The sequence below is a fragment of the Geospiza fortis genome, unplaced genomic scaffold (assembly GCF_000277835.1).
Source record: "Geospiza fortis unplaced genomic scaffold, GeoFor_1.0 scaffold206, whole genome shotgun sequence".
Lineage (NCBI taxonomy): Eukaryota > Metazoa > Chordata > Aves > Passeriformes > Thraupidae > Geospiza > Geospiza fortis.
Window position 1 is genome coordinate 6,431,637 of NW_005054311.1, and position 22,574 is coordinate 6,454,210.

General features: G+C 35.9%; 1 protein-coding gene across 1 annotated transcript in view; it reads left to right on the forward strand.

Annotated features, from left to right (window-relative positions):
• Positions 1-22,574, forward strand: part of GABBR2 (gamma-aminobutyric acid type B receptor subunit 2) — a 462,692-nt gene that overhangs the window by 303,634 nt on the left and 136,484 nt on the right. The window contains 3 exon segments of the mRNA XM_031055642.1: positions 1,220-1,370; positions 1,858-1,990; positions 14,526-14,633. Of these exon segments, the coding sequence (XP_030911502.1) occupies positions 1,220-1,370; positions 1,858-1,990; positions 14,526-14,633 (392 nt within the window).

Consider the following 22,574-nt stretch of genomic DNA (forward strand, 5'->3'; position numbering starts at 1 on the left):
TTAAATCAACAAATGGACCCTTCACTGTCACTTTTTTGTAAGCGTCTAAAGGAATTTTTTGTTCTGAAAAGTTGGGCATAAAGGCCAAAGGATAATAAGTTTGTGGTCTGAATCATTTCAACTCAACTCCTAAAGGTAAAACTATTTTATTGTGTAAATCCTTGAATATTCTTTTAGGTGCAAGGCAGAAGAGTGGATGTAAAATTTAGCCATGGCAGCTGCTAGTCATGTACTCACAGTTCCACTTCTGCAGCCATGCTGTGAAAGGAGCTGCTCAGCCCTGTGGGCCTTGCAGCCCCATTGGAGAGACGATGCAAAAGAACAGGCTCAGGAACTGTAGAGCACACAAATCTGTTTCTGAAGGAAGACAGTGATGCAAAAGGCCTTTTGCCAATCTCTTGCACCAATTAAAAATTAGTAAGCAGGTGAAATGGAATGTGGGAAGTCAGGGATGCAGATCTTTGTTGCAGTTGTCGGATAGTGATTCTCCTCATTAAACCAAGAAGCCTTTAATTAGTTGGAGCTGACTGTCGATGAAGTACACAGCTTTAAACATAGTTTTTAAGTTCAGACATTCAAATCCACATCTGCAATGTGGATCTGTCCCTATAAAACTTTTGCTATCCATTTTCCCATATTGCTTCTTTCTATAGAATCCTGAGGGCACCAACAACTCTCCCTTCCCTCCTCCCAGGGCTTCCACCACCATGCCCACAGCCCAGGACCACATTTCAGCCCCAGGGTCATCAATCCCTGTCCCAGTGATGCTACACTAATGCTTATCTCCAGACAGGCTGTTAGAATTTGCTCTGGCAACAGCAGTAGGCACAGAAATCATGCTTTCTGTTTTCTACTCATTGCTCTGTCAATTGTTTCAGAAAAGCATAACCTCCTGGTAAAAATTACGCTCAAAGTATGCATTTTAGAGTTTATTTACTTTAAAATGAGTCTAGTTAGTATGTATGGGGTTCTGCACTGGGGTATGGTTGTGTCTCTTCTTCCAAAGAGGATATTTACCTGCCCCAGAAATGCAAATCTTCATGTCAATCAATGTGACTAACATATGTCTGTCAAAGTCAATGATTTCATCAGCTACTGATATGGTTCACAGTTGCTAAGTGTGCTAATTCAAGGTATAGTACTTAGGTGAGGCAAAGTTTCTTGCAGAAATTCTACATCTAGTTGAGCTTTAGCCTTTTTTTTCTTCATGTAATTCTAGGAGTCGAGCCTCCGAAGGACAAAACAATTATACAAGAGGAGCTGCGCAAAATCTCCCTGCCTCTCTACAGCATCCTCTCTGCCCTCACCATCCTAGGAATGATCATGGCCAGCGCTTTCTTGTTCTTTAACATCAAAAACAGAAATCAAAAGTAAGACATTCATGTTACTTCTATCACAAATTCTTTCGTATTTAATGCCATCTCTGTAGAACCAGTCATGTATATATATCAATCTACATATACATGTAAGGAAAATGTGAAACCATGGAAAGGTGGTATTTTAGAACTATTTAATTGAAATCACTGGGTAATATACTCACATTGAAACAAACTGTATTTAAATTCTTTTATACTGTCTGAAAAGTGTAATTTACTATTTAATGTTTGACTGTCTGCTAATAACATTAACCCTAGATAATTAATCCATCAGTAAAAGAGGAGGTCTTTTTAATAAGCATTCAAAAACCTGAAACAATGCTAAATTGTATAAAACAGCAAATACTGTGCATGGCTTTAGATTTCATGGAATTCTAGAAGAGTTGTCTCTTTGCATTGTTACAAAAAGCTCTTCTTTATTGCTCTAGTAGCCTAGCAGTTATATTTTCCTCTTTAATGCACTATCACCTTTTGTCCATAGACTAATAAAGATGTCCAGTCCCTACATGAACAACCTTATTATCCTTGGAGGGATGCTTTCTTATGCATCTATTTTTCTTTTCGGTCTTGATGGATCCTTCGTCTCTGAAAAGACATTTGAGACACTTTGCACAGTAAGTAATTCCATATATTCTAGTTCAATTCTAGTTGAATTCAGTCTTACAGGAAACAGAAAATGCAAACAGAAATGTTCAGTAGTTGGATGTGTCATTCCATTAAATCACTGATTCTCATAAGCTCTTTCCTGGGATATTATCTGGGACCAAATTCTAAAACATGTATGAAGCTTCATTATGGTGGTGGTGGTTGTTGTTTTTGGTCTTATTGTTGTTGTTATTATTGTTATTGGTTTTTTATAGAAAATTTCAAATGCATTGGGATTTAACCTCAGACTGAAAGGGTAGATGTATATTCTTGTTTTGAAATCATATCTAGAAAGATGATTTACTAAAGAAGATTTTTATGTTTGTAGCAGGACAACTTGTAATACCTCTAAAGCTACTTCTTTATACATTTCATATTATTTTAAACTAGATGGCTGCTGCTTCTCTAGATCTCTTTAGTCAGTCTCTTTGGCCAATTCTCCAAAGACTTCTGCTATTTTCATGCTATGCTATAAATTCTTGCAAGCCTAGATCCATATAGAATACATTCTAGTTAAATCAAAACAAGCAACTCTGAAACAAAATCAAATATGTCCACCTAGAAACTTGTCATAATTGTTTGATGTAATATGCAGTTATTCTGACTTACAGATGTCTTTTCAAAGAAAGGGATAGGATACTCCTTCCAGAAGCAGTACAAAACAGCATTTGAATTTATCCAATATCTTCTCAAAAATTCTAAGACTCTGCTTGACCTATTGCCTAAAATTATCACACTTACTCAGGAGTTACCTTGACTATCATCTTAATTCTTCTTCATGTCTCTAGAAAGTTGAGTTCACAGCATCTATTGTTTTTAGAGGTCTGAATTTCTGACGTCATGGCTAGCAAGAGAGGAATTTTACTTCAAGAGGAAAATGCAAAACATGAAAGTTGGATACCTAAAGCTAGTTGACGCAAATACATCCCAATATGTCAACTGAAGCCCTCCATATTGACTAGAATCCTTATAGAAGTGAAACACCATGCGATCTTTTTAGACCATTTCAAAACACTGGAAATTCCATAGCACATGCCAAGATGGACTAGAAGACATATTGTGGGTGAATGTATAGGCAAAGTCTTGCCTTCCCTAGCTGGGCCTGGACACAGCTGTATTTCAGCCACTTAAACTTTAGGAGCATTAGGAAAGGAGACTTTAGGAAAACTTTAGGAAAGGAGAAGGAAAGAATATCCAGTCTTCCTATGACTAGAGCTCTAATTCTCAGTACAGCTAGTAGAAAGTGATGCTTTAAAGATTTGAAAAGGATGATCCTGTTCACCTCTCACAAACTAGTCCATAAATCTGTGAATACAATGGGGCCAGTAGGAAGTAGAAGACATAATCCATTTCTTATCCAGGAATTATGTCCTTTTTTGTGAAATAGCTTCTGGTGGAGCAGAAGTGTCATTAGGAATTCTTCGTTGATGTCAATCCCCATTTCTCATCCTCCATTGCAGAAGGATCTAGTGGCATGGGATGCAATTTTTTAGTCTTGATGTTTGCTCAATCTTGAGGGGCTTGTATCCAGAGCTCCTGAGTTCCCTGCCCGGCTGCAGGCCATTGTATGACTGGGCTACAACCCTTTTCTGGAAGCAGCCATGCACTGCTGAACAGAAGGAAAGTGGGAACCAGAGGTACTTATCAGCATCTAGCTGTTCTAGGAAACAGATTTCCAACCAAATGTAGCTATATAAGACTAAATAAGACTAAATTTGAGTCCTGTTTTACATGTGAAACAGCTCAGCCTTAACTCTGAAAAATGAACCAATGTCAAAAATCCTGTGCCTCTGAGCTAGAACATTTCTTCTGATTTTTCTGTAATCTTCCTCTCAAAATATAATCACTAGTTTCATTTTCTAAATGCAACAAAATTTAACTGTGGGATGCTTATTTTGTCAAATCCTATGTATCTGTTCCTTTTATTCCAATTTGTATCTGTAGCATTATATTAGGTCTTCACTTGAGTAAAACACCTACTTGACTTAGGTGATGAGTGAAAGAAAGGGGTGGGGGAGAATGCTGTGTCCTAAAGCCAAACTTTGATTAAGAAATATCACCTCATGCCTTAAGCAGAGATTTAATTTTTTTTTACATAGTTAAATGCTGCGTAAACAGAGCAGAGTCTGAGATTTCTTCTCAGTCTTGGCTTTCCAGGTTTTCAGTCCAGTACAGAAGCATTTCTGGTTGTGTTTTCCTGTGCATGGCTACTGATGTATCTTATGAACCCCAGCTCTGTCAGAAATTAATATTACAGTCATAGATGCAGCAAATCCTTCAGTAGCCATCCATTAGGAAGGTTTTTTCAACATCCTACTAATTAAAATAATTATTTTAAATTTTTTCATCCAGTTGTATTCTTTTAAGTGAGATAGCCTGTGCTTCTCTTAGATATCATCTCTACATGGCTACCATTCACTGTGGCAATGCACTTTTATTGTATCTAGAAAACTCTGACTTAGTGCTGGGAAATTCATAAATATGGGAGGCAAACACACTTACCTGTTGAATAACTCTTGTCTCTCTCCACCTCTCCTCAAAACATCCACCAAGTGCTGGCTACAGAGTATACATTTGGTTCCATGAAGATCCCTATTCCCATGTGGGCAATATGCTTAGTGGTTTCATAAGGTCTGCTTTCAGATACAAGTGCTCATAGGATCAGGCCAGGACAAATCTCTCTTCATCATCCATCTCCCTTGAAATGCATGATTTTGTTTACTCATTCTAGCCATGAGAGATTAGTTTAAAATTCCCATTTTATTTCAGACTGTGGCTAAGTCTCTAAAAAAAGCACTTACGATTGAGAACAATAGTAAAAAACCATTGAGGCTAGTCTTCAGGGTGTAACAACTGTATCTCAGACACAGAGAAGAGCCATATGTCAATGAAAGGAGATATTATTTTGGAAGGGAAGTAAAAGTTTTCATTCAAGTTTTATAAGCACATGTAAAGCTATGAAGCTGTTGTTAGTGTTATCCCCTGTCTAAACCAAGTAATCACCCTCGTTGTCTTCTGTATTTCAGAAGCTATGAGGTCTCACCAGAGTAGCAGTATATACACAGTAGCCAGTGTGCTTAATTGGATATGTATATATGGTCTCTGTTTAATATTCTGACAATTTTTTGGCAAACTTACAGGAGGTCCTTAAAACTTCTGTGTTTACTAAGGTGTTCCTACCACAGCAAGGGGATGGCAAATAAGGTATTTTACAATCCAGGCCATTCTATCATTCTGTCCTCACAAATTCAGGAAACATGGTTTCCAGATTGTAGGTATTACATTCAACTCTGTTGGATTTGTTTCCTCTATAGCATGCTGTTTGTAGTGCTCTTGGGAGGGTGAAATGCTTTGCAACATCAGCTCTTTTTTTACTTTTCAAGAAGTTATGCCTATATGTGGCATATGCCTAATGCTGTAATATTCCAAGCACACTGACACATGGCCCAAAATTACACCAGTAACACCTGAAAGGTTCAAAGGATTTATTTGCTAAGTTGTACTACCACTTTCCACTCTGTAAGGCACTGGGTGTAGGAGGAGGTGGTCTATAAGTTATTATCTTAAAACATAGAAACAATTGTTACATGTAGTTGAGTCAGCAAGCGCTTTAAACACATAGAAAAACAATTTTCTGAATAAGGGTATTATATTAGTCTTTAAAATTATAAAATGTGGACTCTGTGACAGAGTGATAGAGCGAATAGTTGGTTCCCAAACACACTCATTTTTATCTTGGTATGCCTATTTTCTATGGAAAGGTAATCAAGTATAATTAAATACATACTAATTCTGTGTTTTCACAGTAAAAACTCATAATAGCAAATGTAACATAATTTAGTTCTGTGTCAGAATTAAAGATTAGGTATCATATTTTATAGCTCAAATTACATGAAATTAAAATGATCCAGAGCAGCAAGTTCTGAGAAAGTGGTCAGTGTATTACTGAAGCATTAGATAATGTCTTACTTAATAGCAACTTTATTGGTTGCACAGAAAAAGAAATACAATATTTCATTACATCCATATGTATGCCAAAGTACAAAGTATTTTAGAGAGAGAGAGAGAGAGAAGGAGAATGATTTATCTTTGTTTTTAATCTCAGAACCACCATGGTATCATAGCAAAAAAAAAAAAAAGAAGTTAGAAGTAAGGGTGTGAAATGAGATGTGATGCCAACTGCAAAAATGCAAGCAAGTGGAAGAATATTTGAAAGCAGTCATTATATGGAAGAGAGAGACTCAAAATTAGCAATGCTAGTGACATATCCTATGAATAGAGTTTAAAGTGACATACTAAATAGAGATACTTAAAGTAGCGAGAATATTAGATAAGATCATAACGTTTAGACTTCTGTAATACACTCCACTGAGAATTTAATGATTTACATATAAGATGAGTAATGTCTTTCCAAGTTGGAACTGATATTGAATAAAAGACTACTATGGTCCTGAGGACAACCATTGTCTTCTCTGTTATGCATCTTTCTCAAATAAGTAAATCTAATTATTGAGTTGGGGCCTGAAGATGTTTAAAGTACTCCACGTTGCTCTCACCCACAAAAGTTCCACAAAAAAAGGCCTGGTTCATTAGGTAGTAGTAGAGTGAACAGCTCTTCTCCTCAGTCTTGGTAGTTCTGATGTGCAGCAGGACTTTCTCCTGGGGAGTGTGCTGCACTGGGTCATTGCAGGGCTTGGGAAGGGGCAAATGATCTGTCTTGAATAATTGAATATAGGGTTCATGTTTCATAGGAGGTTCTGCAGATAGAAATTGCCTTTCAATATCCTTTACAGTCCAAAGTATTCTGCAAGGGTGTCGCATAAAATATAAGAGGATTTAAGTCTTGTAATTTGCATAGGCACTAAAATAAAGCATGCTTTGTCTTGCTTATCTCACTGGTTAGCATTGTTTATATGAATTGCCAAAGAGAGACAGAGGTTCTGTGATTTCAGGTGATCTCACTGAGCCTAGTCAGTGTTTTGTCTTGGATAAAGGAAAAACAAAAAGCATGAAGGTTTTTGCACACTGCAGGGTATGCTCGGGCTCTTAGATTTCAGTTCATTGCTCTCAGCCATGGTGTGGACGTTTGGAAACACTCTTTGCACAGAAAGATGAAATCAAACAGTGAAGTGGGATGGAGAGACAGAAAGAGAGAAGGAGAGAGTACAGACCACTGACAAAGTCCAGCTCACTACTACAGTGTGTGTGTGACTAGCCAGAATTTGTGTTTTTCTCAGAAAAACATCTTGAGAACATGTGCATTCATGGCAACAGTAGATATTATAGACCTTATATCTTTTCAAAGGTGCATTTTAAAACGTGACCTTTAAATATATCCAGATATTCAGATGCACTTAGCATTTTCAACTAGTATTATTCTTAAATATGGGTCATGAACACTTCTGACTCTGTGCCTTGCAACTATGTGAAAGGCAGGTTTTTTTCCTTTTTACTGTTTCTTATTTAATATTCTTATATCTGGCATGCTGAGAGAACAGCTAGGCAAGGTGGAACTCCATGGTCCACATTTCACCCTTTCTAGGGAAACCCTGAACCTCTGAAGGGTGGGGATTGCCATGTGACGTAAGAGTGGAGAGACATCCCGAAAAACATATCAAACAGAGACTTATAGACTATTGTGAGGAGCAGGGAGGAAAAGACCTCTGTGAGCTGTTGTGGATTGGGTTCCTAGGGATGGAAACAGGCTGAAGGGTGGGGGGGATGGTGGGCAATGGTGAGCTAAAACTCCAAAAGCTGGCTGAGTGCAGGTATAAAAGGAGGGACTTGCCTATAAAAGCAGGGAGAGGGAGAAGATGTATGAGCCTTCTGTCTTTTTATTTATTTCTGCTTTGTCTTCTCTTACCACTTTGCATTTCCTCTGTTTAATCAATTTTGAGGCAACAGACTGAAAGGAAAACATGTAGGCAGCACCATCACTAAAGCTGTGGTTTTCTCTCTGGGCAAGAGGCTCTTGGATTAGACCCTGTACTACCAAATAGCCTGTGGCCTTGATAGTTGGATAGTAGTTGATGATATGGTCTTACTCATGCCCTTTATGCTCTTCAGGTATTCCCCAAAACTCCGGGTTTTGTTTTGGTTTTTTGTAGGGTTATTATTTTTTCTGAGAGGGGATGTTTCCTGTCTTTAAACTTTGTATTTGCCTAATCCTTTTGCTCAAATTGTTTAGTTTGGCCAGGAATTAAAAAGAAAATCCAACAGACAGACACTCAACTTCTATTGAACTGCAAAAGGATTTAGACCTCTAATCTATTTCTTTGTCTCTGGAAACCAGAGCCTTTGTTTGTGTTTTTCGTCTGGCCTTTTTAATTTTGTGTGTATTCTTCAGTTTATTTCCTACCTAATTGTTTGGCTGTTAATTTTAATCTTCCTTTTCTGTATAATCACTTCCATAATTGTTCTCACTGCCGTTCAGTCTGAGACTGATCTCACTCCTATTTAATTCAACAGCAGCTCTGTTACCGAGTTTAACATGAGCCTGATCAGCTTCTATTTTAGTAAATGACATTTTCTTGAGGGTAAAGAAAAAGAGTACAGACAAAAGTTATAAGGCTGAATAGATCCTAGAAAAAGTTATGTCATATACTGAAGCAAATACACCACAACCTTGCCAGAGATTTATTAAGGTAATATTTTTAGAATGTTTTCCTCTCCTTCAGTAGAAACAGCAGACATTTTTTAAAGCCTCCTTAAAGAAACAGGAGAAATGATAACATCTTTTACAGTACCCATAGATTAACTCTGAAAAATGATCTAAAGGATATTAAGAAATCACTACAGGAGATCTCACAGCATGCAATGAACCTCTGTATTTAATTTATGTGAAAACAGCAGGATTCAATTCTCTAACATTATTGCCACTTATGTTTTACAGAAATCTGTGCTAGTGCCACACAAATTCTAAAAAAAAGAGCTAAAAGTCATAAAAATTTGTCAAAAATGTCTGATATAAACGAGAAAAGTATAATTCAAAGGGATGAACTCATTCTTTGGGGTCTGCTTGTGTTCACACAGTCAATTTTGCCATCATTAATAGAAGCAGAGCCATAACACAGTGAAAATTTGTTGAGATGACACATTTTTGTTCATCATAATTATCCATTATGTCCCCAGTTTTCCAAGAAAAATAGACGGTGCTTAATTTTCAACTCCTGCGTACTCCACAGAAATCAATGCAATTGTCCACTTAAAGACAATTTTGCTCTCCAGGGCTAAATGCACAACATGGTTTATTTTCACATTTGTTCAAGTACCTAAGTCTAGTACTGAGATGCCACCAAGCTGCTCAGCAGTGGTGTTCAGCTGCATCCTAACCCTGTGGGCACTGCAGCTTCTACCCAGGGTGTGTGTAGAACTGGTTCATTATTGATATTCCTTAAGTGAATCAGTCCAAGTCTCATAAACAAAGCTGAAGAGCAGAGTGTCAAATCCTACAAAAGAAAGATTTGCAATTTTTATTTTAAAAAAAGTAACATCTTGAGGTGGGGAAAAGTATGTTTGCAAGAATCTTAAACCTGAGTGATTCCTCTGCAGAAGTATAATTTAAATGTTTTGCTAACTGAGGGAGTTCTTAGACATGCACTTTCACTACGCCATCGTTCAAACAAAAACAAAAAAACAAAATTTCAAACAAAAAAGTCACTCAGAGAAGTGATAAGAAGTTTGAAGCTTTTAAACACAACACATGAAAGTTCTTTATGCTGATACTTGGGTTTTTTATTCATCACTCTGAGTCTTTAATCCCATCTTCTTTTTTCACTTGAGATTGGCAAACAGGATTCAAATAGCATTAACAAAACTGCAACGTGAAAAACCGGAGTGTGTAGTGTATTCAGTTCAGGTGGTTATATTTTTTTCTTTCAATTTAACAAAGCAGTAAAATGCATCACTTGCTTGATCCACTGCATTTTCATGAACGCAAGACCTTCCCAGGCATTCCTTGCTAGATTGTCACTGTGTGGTCTTCTGAATGCACAGGCAGTGGTGGTCAAATAAAGGAAAATAATGGTATTCCTTGAAAAATGAAAGTTTTAACCTGTCATGAATTCAGTTATTTTTCCAAGATAAGCTTATTTTATGGTTTTATATAGACTTGAAATTATATTAAAATAAAATATTTTAAATTAATTCAAATAATATTGTTTACCTCAAAGTTAGCAGCACCTAAAATGTTGGGTTGATTTGTAAGTTTCATTCTCAGAATATATAAACAGAGGTTTTTACTTCTTTATTCAGAGTGTTTCTGGTAGTTTCACCACTTACTAATTTCCCCTTACTAACTCATTGTTCACAATTAGATGGTTTCTTTTATTAATATTAAGTGGTAATATCAGATAACTTTTATGACTGTTACGCAGATTAATAATTAGTAACCACTTCAGCATTCCCATGATGAGATGATGGGAAAGACTCAGATTTGTGTGAAGATATCAAATAGCAGCAAATACAGACTTCCTAGCAAAAGCTCAAGGTTGAGAGGAAATAGGATTGGATTCAAAGTAATGTTACATAAGATTGTCAACCTATCCATGCTTATTATCTGGCAGAAGAATTGTCTTCCTTGAAAAAATAAAAGGTGTTTAGCAACTTATGGATAGGTTGAAAACAGAGGGATTTTACTGCCAAAGGAAAATAAAAAGTAATGCTCCTACAAGATGTAAGAAACATCTTGTTCATAGATGCAGTGACTCTTAAGCTGAAACTTAAAATGTTTGTTTAAAGTTTGATGAAGGTAGGGGGTTTTTTTAACAACAGTCATGTCTGTTTCAAGTCTGCAAGTTAAGATCTCTTTCTTTGTGGAGATACTTTCAGTGTTTACTGTTTATCAGCTGTGCAATCCACCAGATAAATGTTTTCTAGGGTTTTTTTGGTTATCACAGTTAATGCACCTGTAAGAGCTTCTATCAGGTAATTTATAAAAAGAAAATATCCTAAATGATGTTTTTAAAAATAGACCCTAAACCAAAATATTGTAGCACCTAAAAAGAGAACAGACATAGGAAACTCCATTTTGCTATCTGTGTAGGAATACTTAATTGTTGTATACCAAATGATGGAATTTCCTTTGACACTTGCATGTTGTCTTTGAATTACAGAAAACAAAATATTTTCAGGACATATTCAAATAGCCAACCCATCTTATTCATAAAAAAGGGAACCAAGACATATAAGTGGATAATTGAATGTATACCCTGAAATAATTGAAGACATCAAAAATTATGTAATGAATTAACCATTTAAGAAAAAAGTATTTTTTCAGGTTTTGTGTCTATTTAGGAACAGGCATTTGGATGCAAGTTCTTGTCTACTGAAGAGACATTTTCCTGCTTGTTTGGTGGGTTCTGAGGGAAGGGTGGTTTTCTTCAGCTTCTGGGCAAACACAACGTTAGAAACTTCCAGCATGGGAGAATTGCTGATCAATTGTACAACATCATGGTCATGCTCTTCAATTACTGGTATTTTTATCACTTTCTTTCCAATGAGTAGGATATGGAGGTATAATACCTTTAAGAATATAAATGAGCAGATATAAGAATTTCAGAGACTTTTGCTGTTTTCTAAATTTTTCATTTTGCCAGCTGCATTAATGAATTATAGCAGACAAATTTGAGGTCATTTTCTTCAAAATTAAAAATTAATTTTCATCTGAAACTTACCATCTCCTTCTTAGCAACAATGATCTCATTTTGACAAAATCCTGGTATATTTAAGCTAACATATTTCTGATACAGACAGTAGTTACGTTATTCTAATATGCGCAATCCTAATCAGGGATACATAATTTTTTTAAAATCAAACATGCTAGAAATAACATTTTTCTGAATATTGAGTTAGTAACATATTATAAGCATAATTGAATTTATTAGTATTCCCCAGAGACAATTACTGTTTCAGTGAGAACAAGAGAGAGTCTTATTAGAGACACGAAAATACCATGTATCTGTTTGCCAAATATACCACTAAGCTGTACACGAAAGAGCTGAATACTTATTAATAGCAGCAAAAGGATTGAATGCTAAGTATGGTTATTGATGTAAAGTAAAAACAAAATGTATCTGGCTAGTATGAACACAATGATATGAAATACATTTTTTAAATCCATTAGAGTTGATCTAACTGGTTTTACTGAAGTATAATGCAGGATAGTAGCTAATCAGCAAAGACTTGAAAAATAATGAAGTTAAAAATAATGCTTTGCTGGCCTAAATATTTATTAATTTTTTCTATTTTTTTGTTTGTTTGTTTAGGGGTTTCATTTTCAATATCACATTCAAGAATGTCACGAAGTGGCAAAACTCCTGTAGTTTGAATCTAATCACAGTTGTTTTACTAGTTTTATTAATGGCAAGATTACCCAGGAATGAGTCAACTCTACATTCAGGGTCATTATCAACAATGCCACAGATAAACCACAACATTAGATGCCACTAAGTCACTAATTCATACATACAAATATTCAAACAGTCTTCTATGCACAATCGCAACATTTTCTAATGTTAAGACTCATGGCGCTGTATGTACTTTTCATAGAACTCTAGAATGGCTTGGGTCAGAAGGTACATTTAATATCACGTAGTTCCAATTCCACAGCCATGGGCAAGGATGCCACACATTAGACCAGGCTGCTCAAAGCCAAATCCAGCCTGGCCTTAAACACTTCCAGAGATGGAATATCCACAACTTTGTGCAACCTGTTCTAGTGCCTCACAACTCTCATAGTGAAGAACCACTTTTCTCTTACTAATTCATTATTTTGGACCACGTGTGTCTAATTTATTTATTTGTTAACTTCAGTAATTTTATTGTTTTATCAATAGTTTTTGATAGAGTATATATATTTTTTCTTTTCCCTGCCTTTATACCTTGTCACTAAACACTATTAAAAATTAGAATTTGTTTTCCACAAAATATTTTGTGTAAAAAGATCACGTTTTGAATACAAAAATGGAAATTCTGGAAAAGTTTGGAAAGGCAAAAAATAGCATGTATTTAGATATGAAACATTTATGTTATTCCTCAGGTTTATCCTAGATGTCAAGTTTTGAATCTTACTGGAATGCCTAGTTTCTCATCAATGTGCATATCCTGAAATTAAAAATTAAAAATCCCAAACTCTCCAGAAGTTGGATGTGAAACTAGGCTGGTTTCTAATGAAAAACATCGCCTTTAGGTTCTCTAAATAATATTTCCCAAATGCTTTCTTAGAACATCCTAGTTTCTCTAAATCAGATTGGTTTTTTTAATCACAAAACGGCTCTGCTGGCCTAGCATGCATAGTCAACGTGGCCAAAAGAAGGTTGGCTTTCCCTTTTTCTGTAGCCTTCTTTGTAGCTTTCCTTTCCCTGTGTTTAGCCATTGTCTGTCCCCCAGTTTTTTCATCTGCAAGGTCTTTGTTCAATTTTGTGCACTTTTATGCGTTGGTACTCCCTTTTTATGTGTTGATGCGTGTGGAGTCTCTAAAAGGAGGATGAGATTATTCCTCCTCCTCGTGATTTCTCAGGCTCTCAGATTCAACTATTGGCTTCCAATTCCATGCTGTGCCTCTCACATGGTTTTCTACCTGCTATGCTTTGTAGTCTCTGATCCATTTTTGAGAAGAAAATGACCTGTTCAGGGAAAAAAAGCTTTCAAACAGCCAAACCTACATGGTAATGAAAACAGAAGCTTCCTGGGAATTAGAGAGGGCTGTTCAGAGCTTGCTGCAACTATCTCAAAGCAAGTCTGAAAGTGAGGGCCTGTGTATAAGTTGCTATGGGCAGGAGAGGAATTGCAGGAAAAACTTTTTTAATCTGTGTTCTGTACTTCTTGGTCAATTTGAAGTTTTTCTATTAAAAAGAGAAAGGAAGAAGCAGCCCAAAATCTTACACTATTGCTCTGTGCAAGCTCACCACCTCCTTTTTCTTAGACCACATTTGCAGGTATTGTCATTGACTTGGGTATTGTTCCTGAGGCTTGCCAAACAAAACTATGTTCCTGTTTTGCCATTTTCTCTCATAGGATAATTTAAAATCTATTGTTCTTATCTTTCCAGAATGCTTGGAATTTTCACTGGGTGATATGTATCTCATATAGTACAATCTTTTCTTATTTAGTCTGAATTACATCTCTATTTCTCTGTTCATTTCTGTTCAAAATGTTGCTATTAATATTAGCTCCCTGAGTGCTTTTTATAGTCTGTCTCTTGAGTTTTTCCACTGATTCTTTCCTCTATCTGCAAAGAACACAATAAAAGTAAAAAAGCTGAATATTTGAAGAGATTTATGGGTTTATATATGAAAGAGAGAATTCAGCATCCAGATTTGTTTCAGTTAGGGAGGGAGTGGACAGATGAGTAAAAAAGCAAGGAATCAATGAATGAGAAATTACTAAATAACAAGTTTTTTCAAGTTCTTCAGATATTTTTTCCCCAGGGTCTTGATAAAAAAGTTGTCTGAAATTATGATATCTAAGTAACTTTGTCCTTTTTTTATGTATATACATTTTTAGGTCCGAACATGGATTCTAACAGTGGGATACACAACTGCATTTGGAGCAATGTTTGCAAAAACGTGGAGAGTCCATGCAATTTTCAAAAATGTAAAAATGAAGAAAAAGGTGAGGGGAAATAGACTCTTTTTTTGTTGCCCTGCTAATACAATTTTCTAATTGTTTTCATACCTTTCCTGGATGGCCATAGCCATGCTGACTGTTCCTGTGTCACGTCCAAAGATCCTGAATAATTTGATATTAAGGCTTTTTGGTTTATTTTCTAGTCTCTCAGAGTTGGAGTCAAGTATCAGCCCTCCAGTCTTTATAACAAAAGGTGGACAGTGGAGTTGGCTATAAAATGTCAATGTGAATTTGGATCTCTGCTCCTTCTTAGTATGTTGCTTCAGCATCCAGATGTCTCCTTCTGGTAGATTTGCTTGTTAATGTTTTCTGATTATATCTGTCTAAGACATGGGTATTACCTGAGGATTTCTCATGGATTGGTAGGAGGCAAGAGAAAGTGCTGCTTTATAGCTTCCTATTTCTAATTAATATTGAAATTGCATAAATTTACTCTAAGACTGGTCAGAATTGAACCACAGTAATTGTCTCTGTCATTTTTGGTACAGCACATTTTCTGTAAAGGATTAGGCTCATTTTAGGAGTAGCATAGCTCTTCATGGTATTTTTCCCATTAAGCTTATTTTCATACATGAAGTACTTTTTATGAGATGATTTTATTAAAAAATAGGAAAAACACTGAGTAGAAAACATTTTGCTGATAAAAACATTAAGAGAAATGTTCATGAAACAGAAAATCAAAATTAATATTTTTATAGAATGAGCAGAAGTGCCAAGTGCAGTTCCTATGTGCATCTGAACAGTTTTATTCTAATAACCAATAAAGAGTTATATATAACCAAATTAAGTAGAAGAATGTTCCAAAAACTTGTCAGATTACTCTTTTTTTTTGTTATGTGTGGTCATAAAAGATCTCTGTTGTTAATTTTTATTTTGTTAGCGCCATGTTATTTTTCCACAATTGCAATATGTAGGGAGTCTGTCACAATAGGATACATCATTCCCTTAGAAGGAATGGACTCAGTTAGACAGGGAGAGAGTTAACTCAGTTTCTAAGAAGATTTATGTCTGAGGTTATTAAGGAATTATATGCTGTGTCTGGAACTGGATCTATTATTCTGGCACCACAACACATCCAATTAGTACTTGCCCCTCCTATTCGACCATGTCAGGTTTGCTCCACTTCATTATCATTCTTTAAAAAAAAAAAAGATTAATAAATACAAAATATCTTAAAACTAACTAAATTATAAAAGATTTCTATACCAAAACCAGGATGCTCTGGATGGAGTGAAATGGAAACCTCCCTTTTTGCATGTCTGCAAAGAGCTCACTCTAACATATGAGTTTATACTACCAGAGTCTTTTATACATTTTCTTCTTCATTTTTTTCAATGATCTCACACTTCCTATATTAAAGTTTTTTAACAAAGACGAGCCAGGATTTTACCTTTCTGAGAAATGAAATTTTACATTGCAAATATTTTTTTACCTATTGGTACAAATCTTTTTAAGTTAGTGAAGTTACACAAGACGCTACAGTCTAACACATAAAAGCATTTACTTCATTACCTTTATTATCCTCAGGATTTTATAATTTCTCCAGTACATACTATTTCAGATAGGAGTGAGCAGGTACTGCAATGGACTGTCACTGAGCTTTTGCTTCTTTTTATTTTAAACATTACATTTTAGCTCTGCATGTTGCTACTCAATAATAAATTTCACTATCTGTTAATCCTCAAATTCTTTATTGCTCCTGTTCTTCAAGGGGCTCATCACCAACTGCAAATTGCAATTGATTGTGCATAGCTGGATGTTAAAATCATTTAAGATCAGTTAAAAAGATACTGACCAGTATAAGGGAGATAAACTTTCAGATATCTGGACCAGTGAGCTTCTTTGCTCTGAGTGACACTGGAAGCATCAAGGCTGTTAGGCTACCTTCCTCAGTATTCTGGAATTAAGTCAATAACACATTTTGTTCTGTAAACTTTAAAGAATTCTTTATTTAGATATCTCACTCCAAATCATAAGTATGAATCATGAAGCGCGACAGTTTTCTTTATGTAAAACAAATCAGCTATCCAGATTAGTGTTTACTAGTCATATATTTTCTGTCTCTGATTTGCCAGGATAGATAAAAGTGTTTTTAGGAGTCAGACTGAAAAACATGGCATTCTTTACTTATGTCTTGCAAGAATGACATTTCCATTTTCTGCAGATATAGTTTACAGTCAAAGTATTTTCTTTCTATGGATGCACAGAAAGTAGAAATTTTTGCAAACAATATCTAAACTGACAAATACACAAAGGTAGTGCTACATGAAAAAAGCACATTAATGTTTCTGAATTAGTTGTGCCATGACAGAGCAGACTGGCATTGCAATCAGAGAAGTACAAAGTTCCAAAATTATTTAAGTAGTGTGGATCTTACTCATTTGTGATCACTTCAGTTACTACCTGTATACAAGTATGACAGTAAAATCTGTATGACCTTTAGGCATACCATCTTTGCCTGTCATCCTCAATATTTTCATCAGAAAAATATTTGCCAACAGTGAAATTTCTTCAGAGAGTGAAAGAATCCCTGTGTGGCTGTTGAAAACACTGGTTAATTCATTTCTTGAAAGTGGGTGTTAAGTAAAGGAGAGAATATGATGAGTAAATCTGTTTATCTACATTAGAGAGGGCAAGCTTCTGTACATTTATTGCACACTTTGGTGTACAACATGGCTTTTTGAAGGGATTAGTGGATATCTGCTCCAGTGTGAGCAAATATACAGAATTTTAAATAATAATAATAATAATAATAATAATAATAATAATAATAATAATAATAATAATAATAATACACTCCATATTACTGCAGTGGAAAGTGAAACAATGAGTTAGAGTGTCTTGAATTGGTTGAAGGTTCTCATTAACTTCTGTTTATAAACCTTTCAAAAGTCTATTTTATTTTCAGCCTTTTATATATCCACTCTTCTGTTACTGGAAATTAATAAACAATAAAATTCAGAATATACTCATTCTGTTATCAGACTACTAAGGATAAATTTTGCAAAATTCCCAGAGCTCTGTCACTATCTTTGATCTTGCTAGGGCTCAAAGGAAGCAAATTAAAAATGCATTAGTTTTAGCTGGAAACAGAGGGGTGCAAGGGGATCAATTTTTGTCAAATGGAAATGACAAAACCAGTAGGGGGAAATAAATTATTTTTGAGTTTTGAAGAGGTTAGCGGAGATAATGGAAAGTGAAATAGAATTAGTATTAAAAATAACTGTAACAGTTATAATTGAGGTGCAGCTCTGGTTTTCATACGTCTCCTTTCTGTTGTTTTGGGCTGCAGAATGTCTTGTGTTCTGAGAGAGGTGGGGACTGGTTTTTTGTTTCCCTTGGCAGCAGGAGGGCTGGCAGTGGATAAGAGGAGAGAGAGGAGAGTATCAGTGGCAGGAGGGCATGTGGTGTCCTGGGGAAGCTTTAGCTAGCTCAACCATTTATAGAACGAACCCTTCTGGAAAGTTTAGAAGGATGAGAAGCTGTCCATTTTGGTAGGATCTGCACTGTCTTGGGGTTTTGGGGGTGTTGAAGCACTCCTGCACAGTGACTGCTCCTGTGCAACTTCTGAATGCCAAATAAAGCACAGAATAGTCAGAAATTCAAAGCAGGGATATTTAAAGCCTCCATAAATGTTATAAATTCTGCTCCTACAAAGACAAGCTTTTGGCCATTTGTAGATGGCTACACTAAAGCATGAAGATGATCAAGGTCACAATGTTGCCTTGTTGCATTTGTTGTATTTGACAGTACAATACATCTCAGTTGATGCTGCCACGATAAGCTTGTCTTACCCATAGCAGAGTACACTCTGGCTTTGTCTATTTGGACTTAATTCTTCAACTGTGGCATCAGAGAAGAGATGTTTTATCTTCAATTTTCACTGAAAATAATATCATTGTACTCAATTATTACTACTGCTGTAGATTTCTGGTGGCATATGTCTTTATGTTGACAAAGTTGTTACAAGATAAATACAGAATATAACCACAAAAGGGATGTAGAGCAGCCTCTTTTCTTGAGGCTTGTGCTGCTATAGTTTTGCCAACATTATTCTACCCCTTCACATAAGCATTTCTCTATATTGGTAATATCAAAGGGAAAGAAAGCTAATCAGAACAGACAAAAATGAATTATCAGTCTAACCTGACTCAGCTATGCCTGTCAGGCTGCCATCTGGCAAATTTATTGTAATCCATTTGGCCTGCTAGGCCCTTGTAAGAGTACTGAAGAGAGCTGAGGCCTTCATGCCTTGCAAAGACAGGAAGGAGATTGCACAGATTATGTTTTTGACAGTAGGATGGGGAAGGGAGGCTGGCAATGCAAGGGAACTTCAGGGCCAAGAGACTGGGAACAGGAAGACTGAAAAGGAGAAATCAGGTTTCCTGCCAATTACGTCAAGAGAGAAGCCCGTCCAGATGAAAAAAAAAATAGGAAAATCTTGGGATTATATACTGGGAGAAGATATTGAAGAGGGAGACTGAATTTGGATTAAAATTCCCTTGGAAACTAAATTTCAAAGCCAGCGAAGGCAGGAAGGTCTGTAAGAAGTGATCAAGAAAGCTGAGCATGATGGAATGCAGAGCCTGAGTATGGTATTTAAATGGCAAACTGTAATTGAAGAACTAGATCTGGTTTAAAATTAGATTAAGATTGAAATTTAGAGGCAGAATGGGAGGCCTGAAAAATAGGGATGTAGTCTAGGAAAACAAAGCAGGAATGAGAATGGAGAAAGAGGCAAGAAAAAACTTGAAATTAGGACTGGCCAAAATGATTTTGCAAGAAGTGTGGGCAGAGCATAAAATCTGAACACAGGATTTTTGAATGTTACTGTTCTTCTTTCTATTACTGTGTATCTATAAAACCTGCAGGCAAAATATGTGCCTTGTCTTCCTGTTATGCAGTTGTACGGATCTTGATAGCTTCTAGTGACTTTTAGCTTAAGCTGATGAGGTGTGCAAAGATGTAAAGGCTCCTCTTGCTGATGCATGCAGCTCTCTCTATAATTGAACCCTCCTTCCATTTTCTTTATGAAGAATGGGCTCATGAAAACATTAAAAGTTTTATGTTGTGGCTGAAAAGTCAATAACTGAAAAACTACAGCTTGCTAGGATCTCTACAATGTACATTTCTGCCCCTGTGTAGATTATTAGGACACCAGTGAAGCCTTGCTTTCCTACAGAATGCCACTGTCATGGAGCAAACGTAGTCAGTCTGCTCTGGGCATGCAATAGGACTGTGCAGTAAAAGAGAGAGTTTTATGTTACCATCTTTTCATTCTTTTCTTTAAACCAGAAAATATGCATAATGAAAAAGGCAGTAGGAGTTTTGAGAAAGGTGGTCTAATATATAAAACAGTTAAGTGCCAAATGAAGAAAAATAACTACTTTCCAGAATTATTTGTTATGCTGTAGAAATATCTCTGAGCATATTTCTCAGAAATTATTCTTCTGTTTCTTTGTTTCTGAGAAGCAAATCTAGTACCTGAGTGAAGCAGTGCAGGAATTCTCAGACATTTTAGCTCATTGCCTTCACACTCCATTTTTTAACAAATCTGAATAACTTCTACATTTAATGTTTCAAAAACAGGTGTATAGAAAATTGGGAGGGGTACCATCCAGGCTCTTTCTGGGGATCAGGGTACATGGGCTACTCTGAGCAGGGCCCAATCCTCATCTCCCAGGTCGGGGTGGGCAGCAGCTGGCTGATGCTCCTGCCCTGCACGGTGCCAGCTGCAGGGATGCTGCCAGCTCCTGTGATTGCACAGCATCCCTGGGGGAGGGAGGGGGGGAAACAGAGGGGAGAAAGCAGCTGGAGGCTACACAGTTATGGGTTTATGTGCTGCTGCCTTCTCTTCTCAGCTTGTGTCTGTTGATTGCTATCCCCATCCCTCACTTGGAAACCTCTGTGAGGAAGTTTATAGAATGAATGTCATCTCTGGCTGTAAACTTTCCCGTAAGTTTTTCAAGCCACTCATGGAATTTAGAATTTATTACAATCTATGTTTTTCCTCACTAAAGTCCTGAAGCGGTTTAAAAAAAGTTACCCATTATCTTAATCTTTTAAAAATAGATGAAGCAAAATTCTCCAGATTATGTTGACATAGGGTTTAGGTCAGAACCTCATAGGCCACATCTCATTTATTTACTTAAATCCTATGTAGACGTAGTTCTGAATTAGCATAAATGTAGTTTGTGTTATCTAATCAGTTCTTTCTGTAAATTCTGTTTTAAAATATTTTTCCAGGTCAGTTTTCAGACTGTAAATGTTTATATTTTTTCCAGGATTTTTTTTAATCTTGCTAGAGATTTTGTGTGTATAACAAGAAGTTTTATGATGGATTTCCCGTAGGATACACTTGTTTCTACTAAATATATATGAGAGATCATAAGTCTGGAGAGGAGATGTGTCAAGATCCAAAAATTTGCTTTGGGTAACCATACCAACAGTACAACAATCTATCAGAGACCATCTGCTGAAAATGAACCAGCATATGGATACCTAAAGAAATGTTCAGTGTTATTGTTCAGTCTTTGAGAGTCAGAAAGAAGACAGTTTGAAATTTGCTTATGTTTAGGATTTTTTTTCATTATGAATATTTACCACTGGACCAAGTGATCTCTGATACTTACAGGGCAGTGTAAATTATTCAGGTATGGCTTATGGTTTATTAATAAACAGATACAGTATTTCCTAAAGTGATATAAGTGGAAACTAAATTATTTTTATTTTTTTCCCCAAATAGTTACAACTATAAATTGTAAGTCCAAAGCTTTAAAAATAGTCAGTGTAATCTTAGAATCCAAACTTAGATGTAAAATAAGCATTGTGATTTTCATAAGAGCCGATCAGCCAAAATGCCAACCAAGGAACAACAGGAATCATATTTCTAAAATTTACATTTATATAAATATGGAATGTGAAGCTAAATCTCAAGCTCATGTCACAGAAAGAAGCTGAGCTAATGAACTGTACATCTAGGAGAAAAATCTGCTTTTGAAGTCATTTATGTATGGAAATTTCTGCATGGTACATCTTGGTAAGGGTAAGCCTCAGTAATGGCAAAAACAACAAAAACTCTATGTGAAATGTAAGTGCTCATAAATGGTGCTACAACCATAATTTCTATGTATTATGAGACTATTGGATGACAGAGAAATAAAGAACATGTTGCTATACAGTATGAGGCAATTTATTCCTGAATAGCCTGAAATTGGATTGTAAATGTAATCAAGTGCATTGATGTTCCCAGCTATTTGGTAATGATGAAGTATGCTTTCTCAGAGAATTTTTCATTAAGGAAAATATTAAAGTCTAGGTACTTTAATGTAATATCAAACAAAATCAGAAGATTTCTTCCTGAACATTCAAATCTTTCATGCACTCTTTTTTTTCCTGAAGGGTTGGGTTCCTTTCAACTCCAAAGATGAGAATTCACACCTCTCATAGAAAGTCCTTTACATTTATACCTCTCATAGAAAGTCCTTTACGTTTATTCCATGTGTTCTTGAGCTCAAGTGCATTTCTCTCAAAGGTGAATTTGACCTGCTGTGTTGGTGGGATATGCAGGTTTCTCAAGGCAGCACATCTTGCTTTACTTATGGTTGTAAGCAGAAGTTAACACACTGTTGAGGGTTTTTCCTAAGACAGTTCTCCAGAACACCAGCAAGAATGATTGGTTCTAATGCTGTCAAGTTGGATTTCTTAGTGCCATTTTTAGACTAACATGTTTCTTATTTTTGTCTTTTCAAAATTGTTTTGTGAAAAATAGTCATTTTTCAATATAGATTTATATTGAAAAACAAATTGTGTGCTCGTTATGTTTGGATTACCAATGTTAGTAAAACAATCACCTCTCCAATTCTCTAGTTCTTTGTAGTCATAACTGAGGCTCAGGCTTCCAAAAAACAAGGATTTTTATAACCT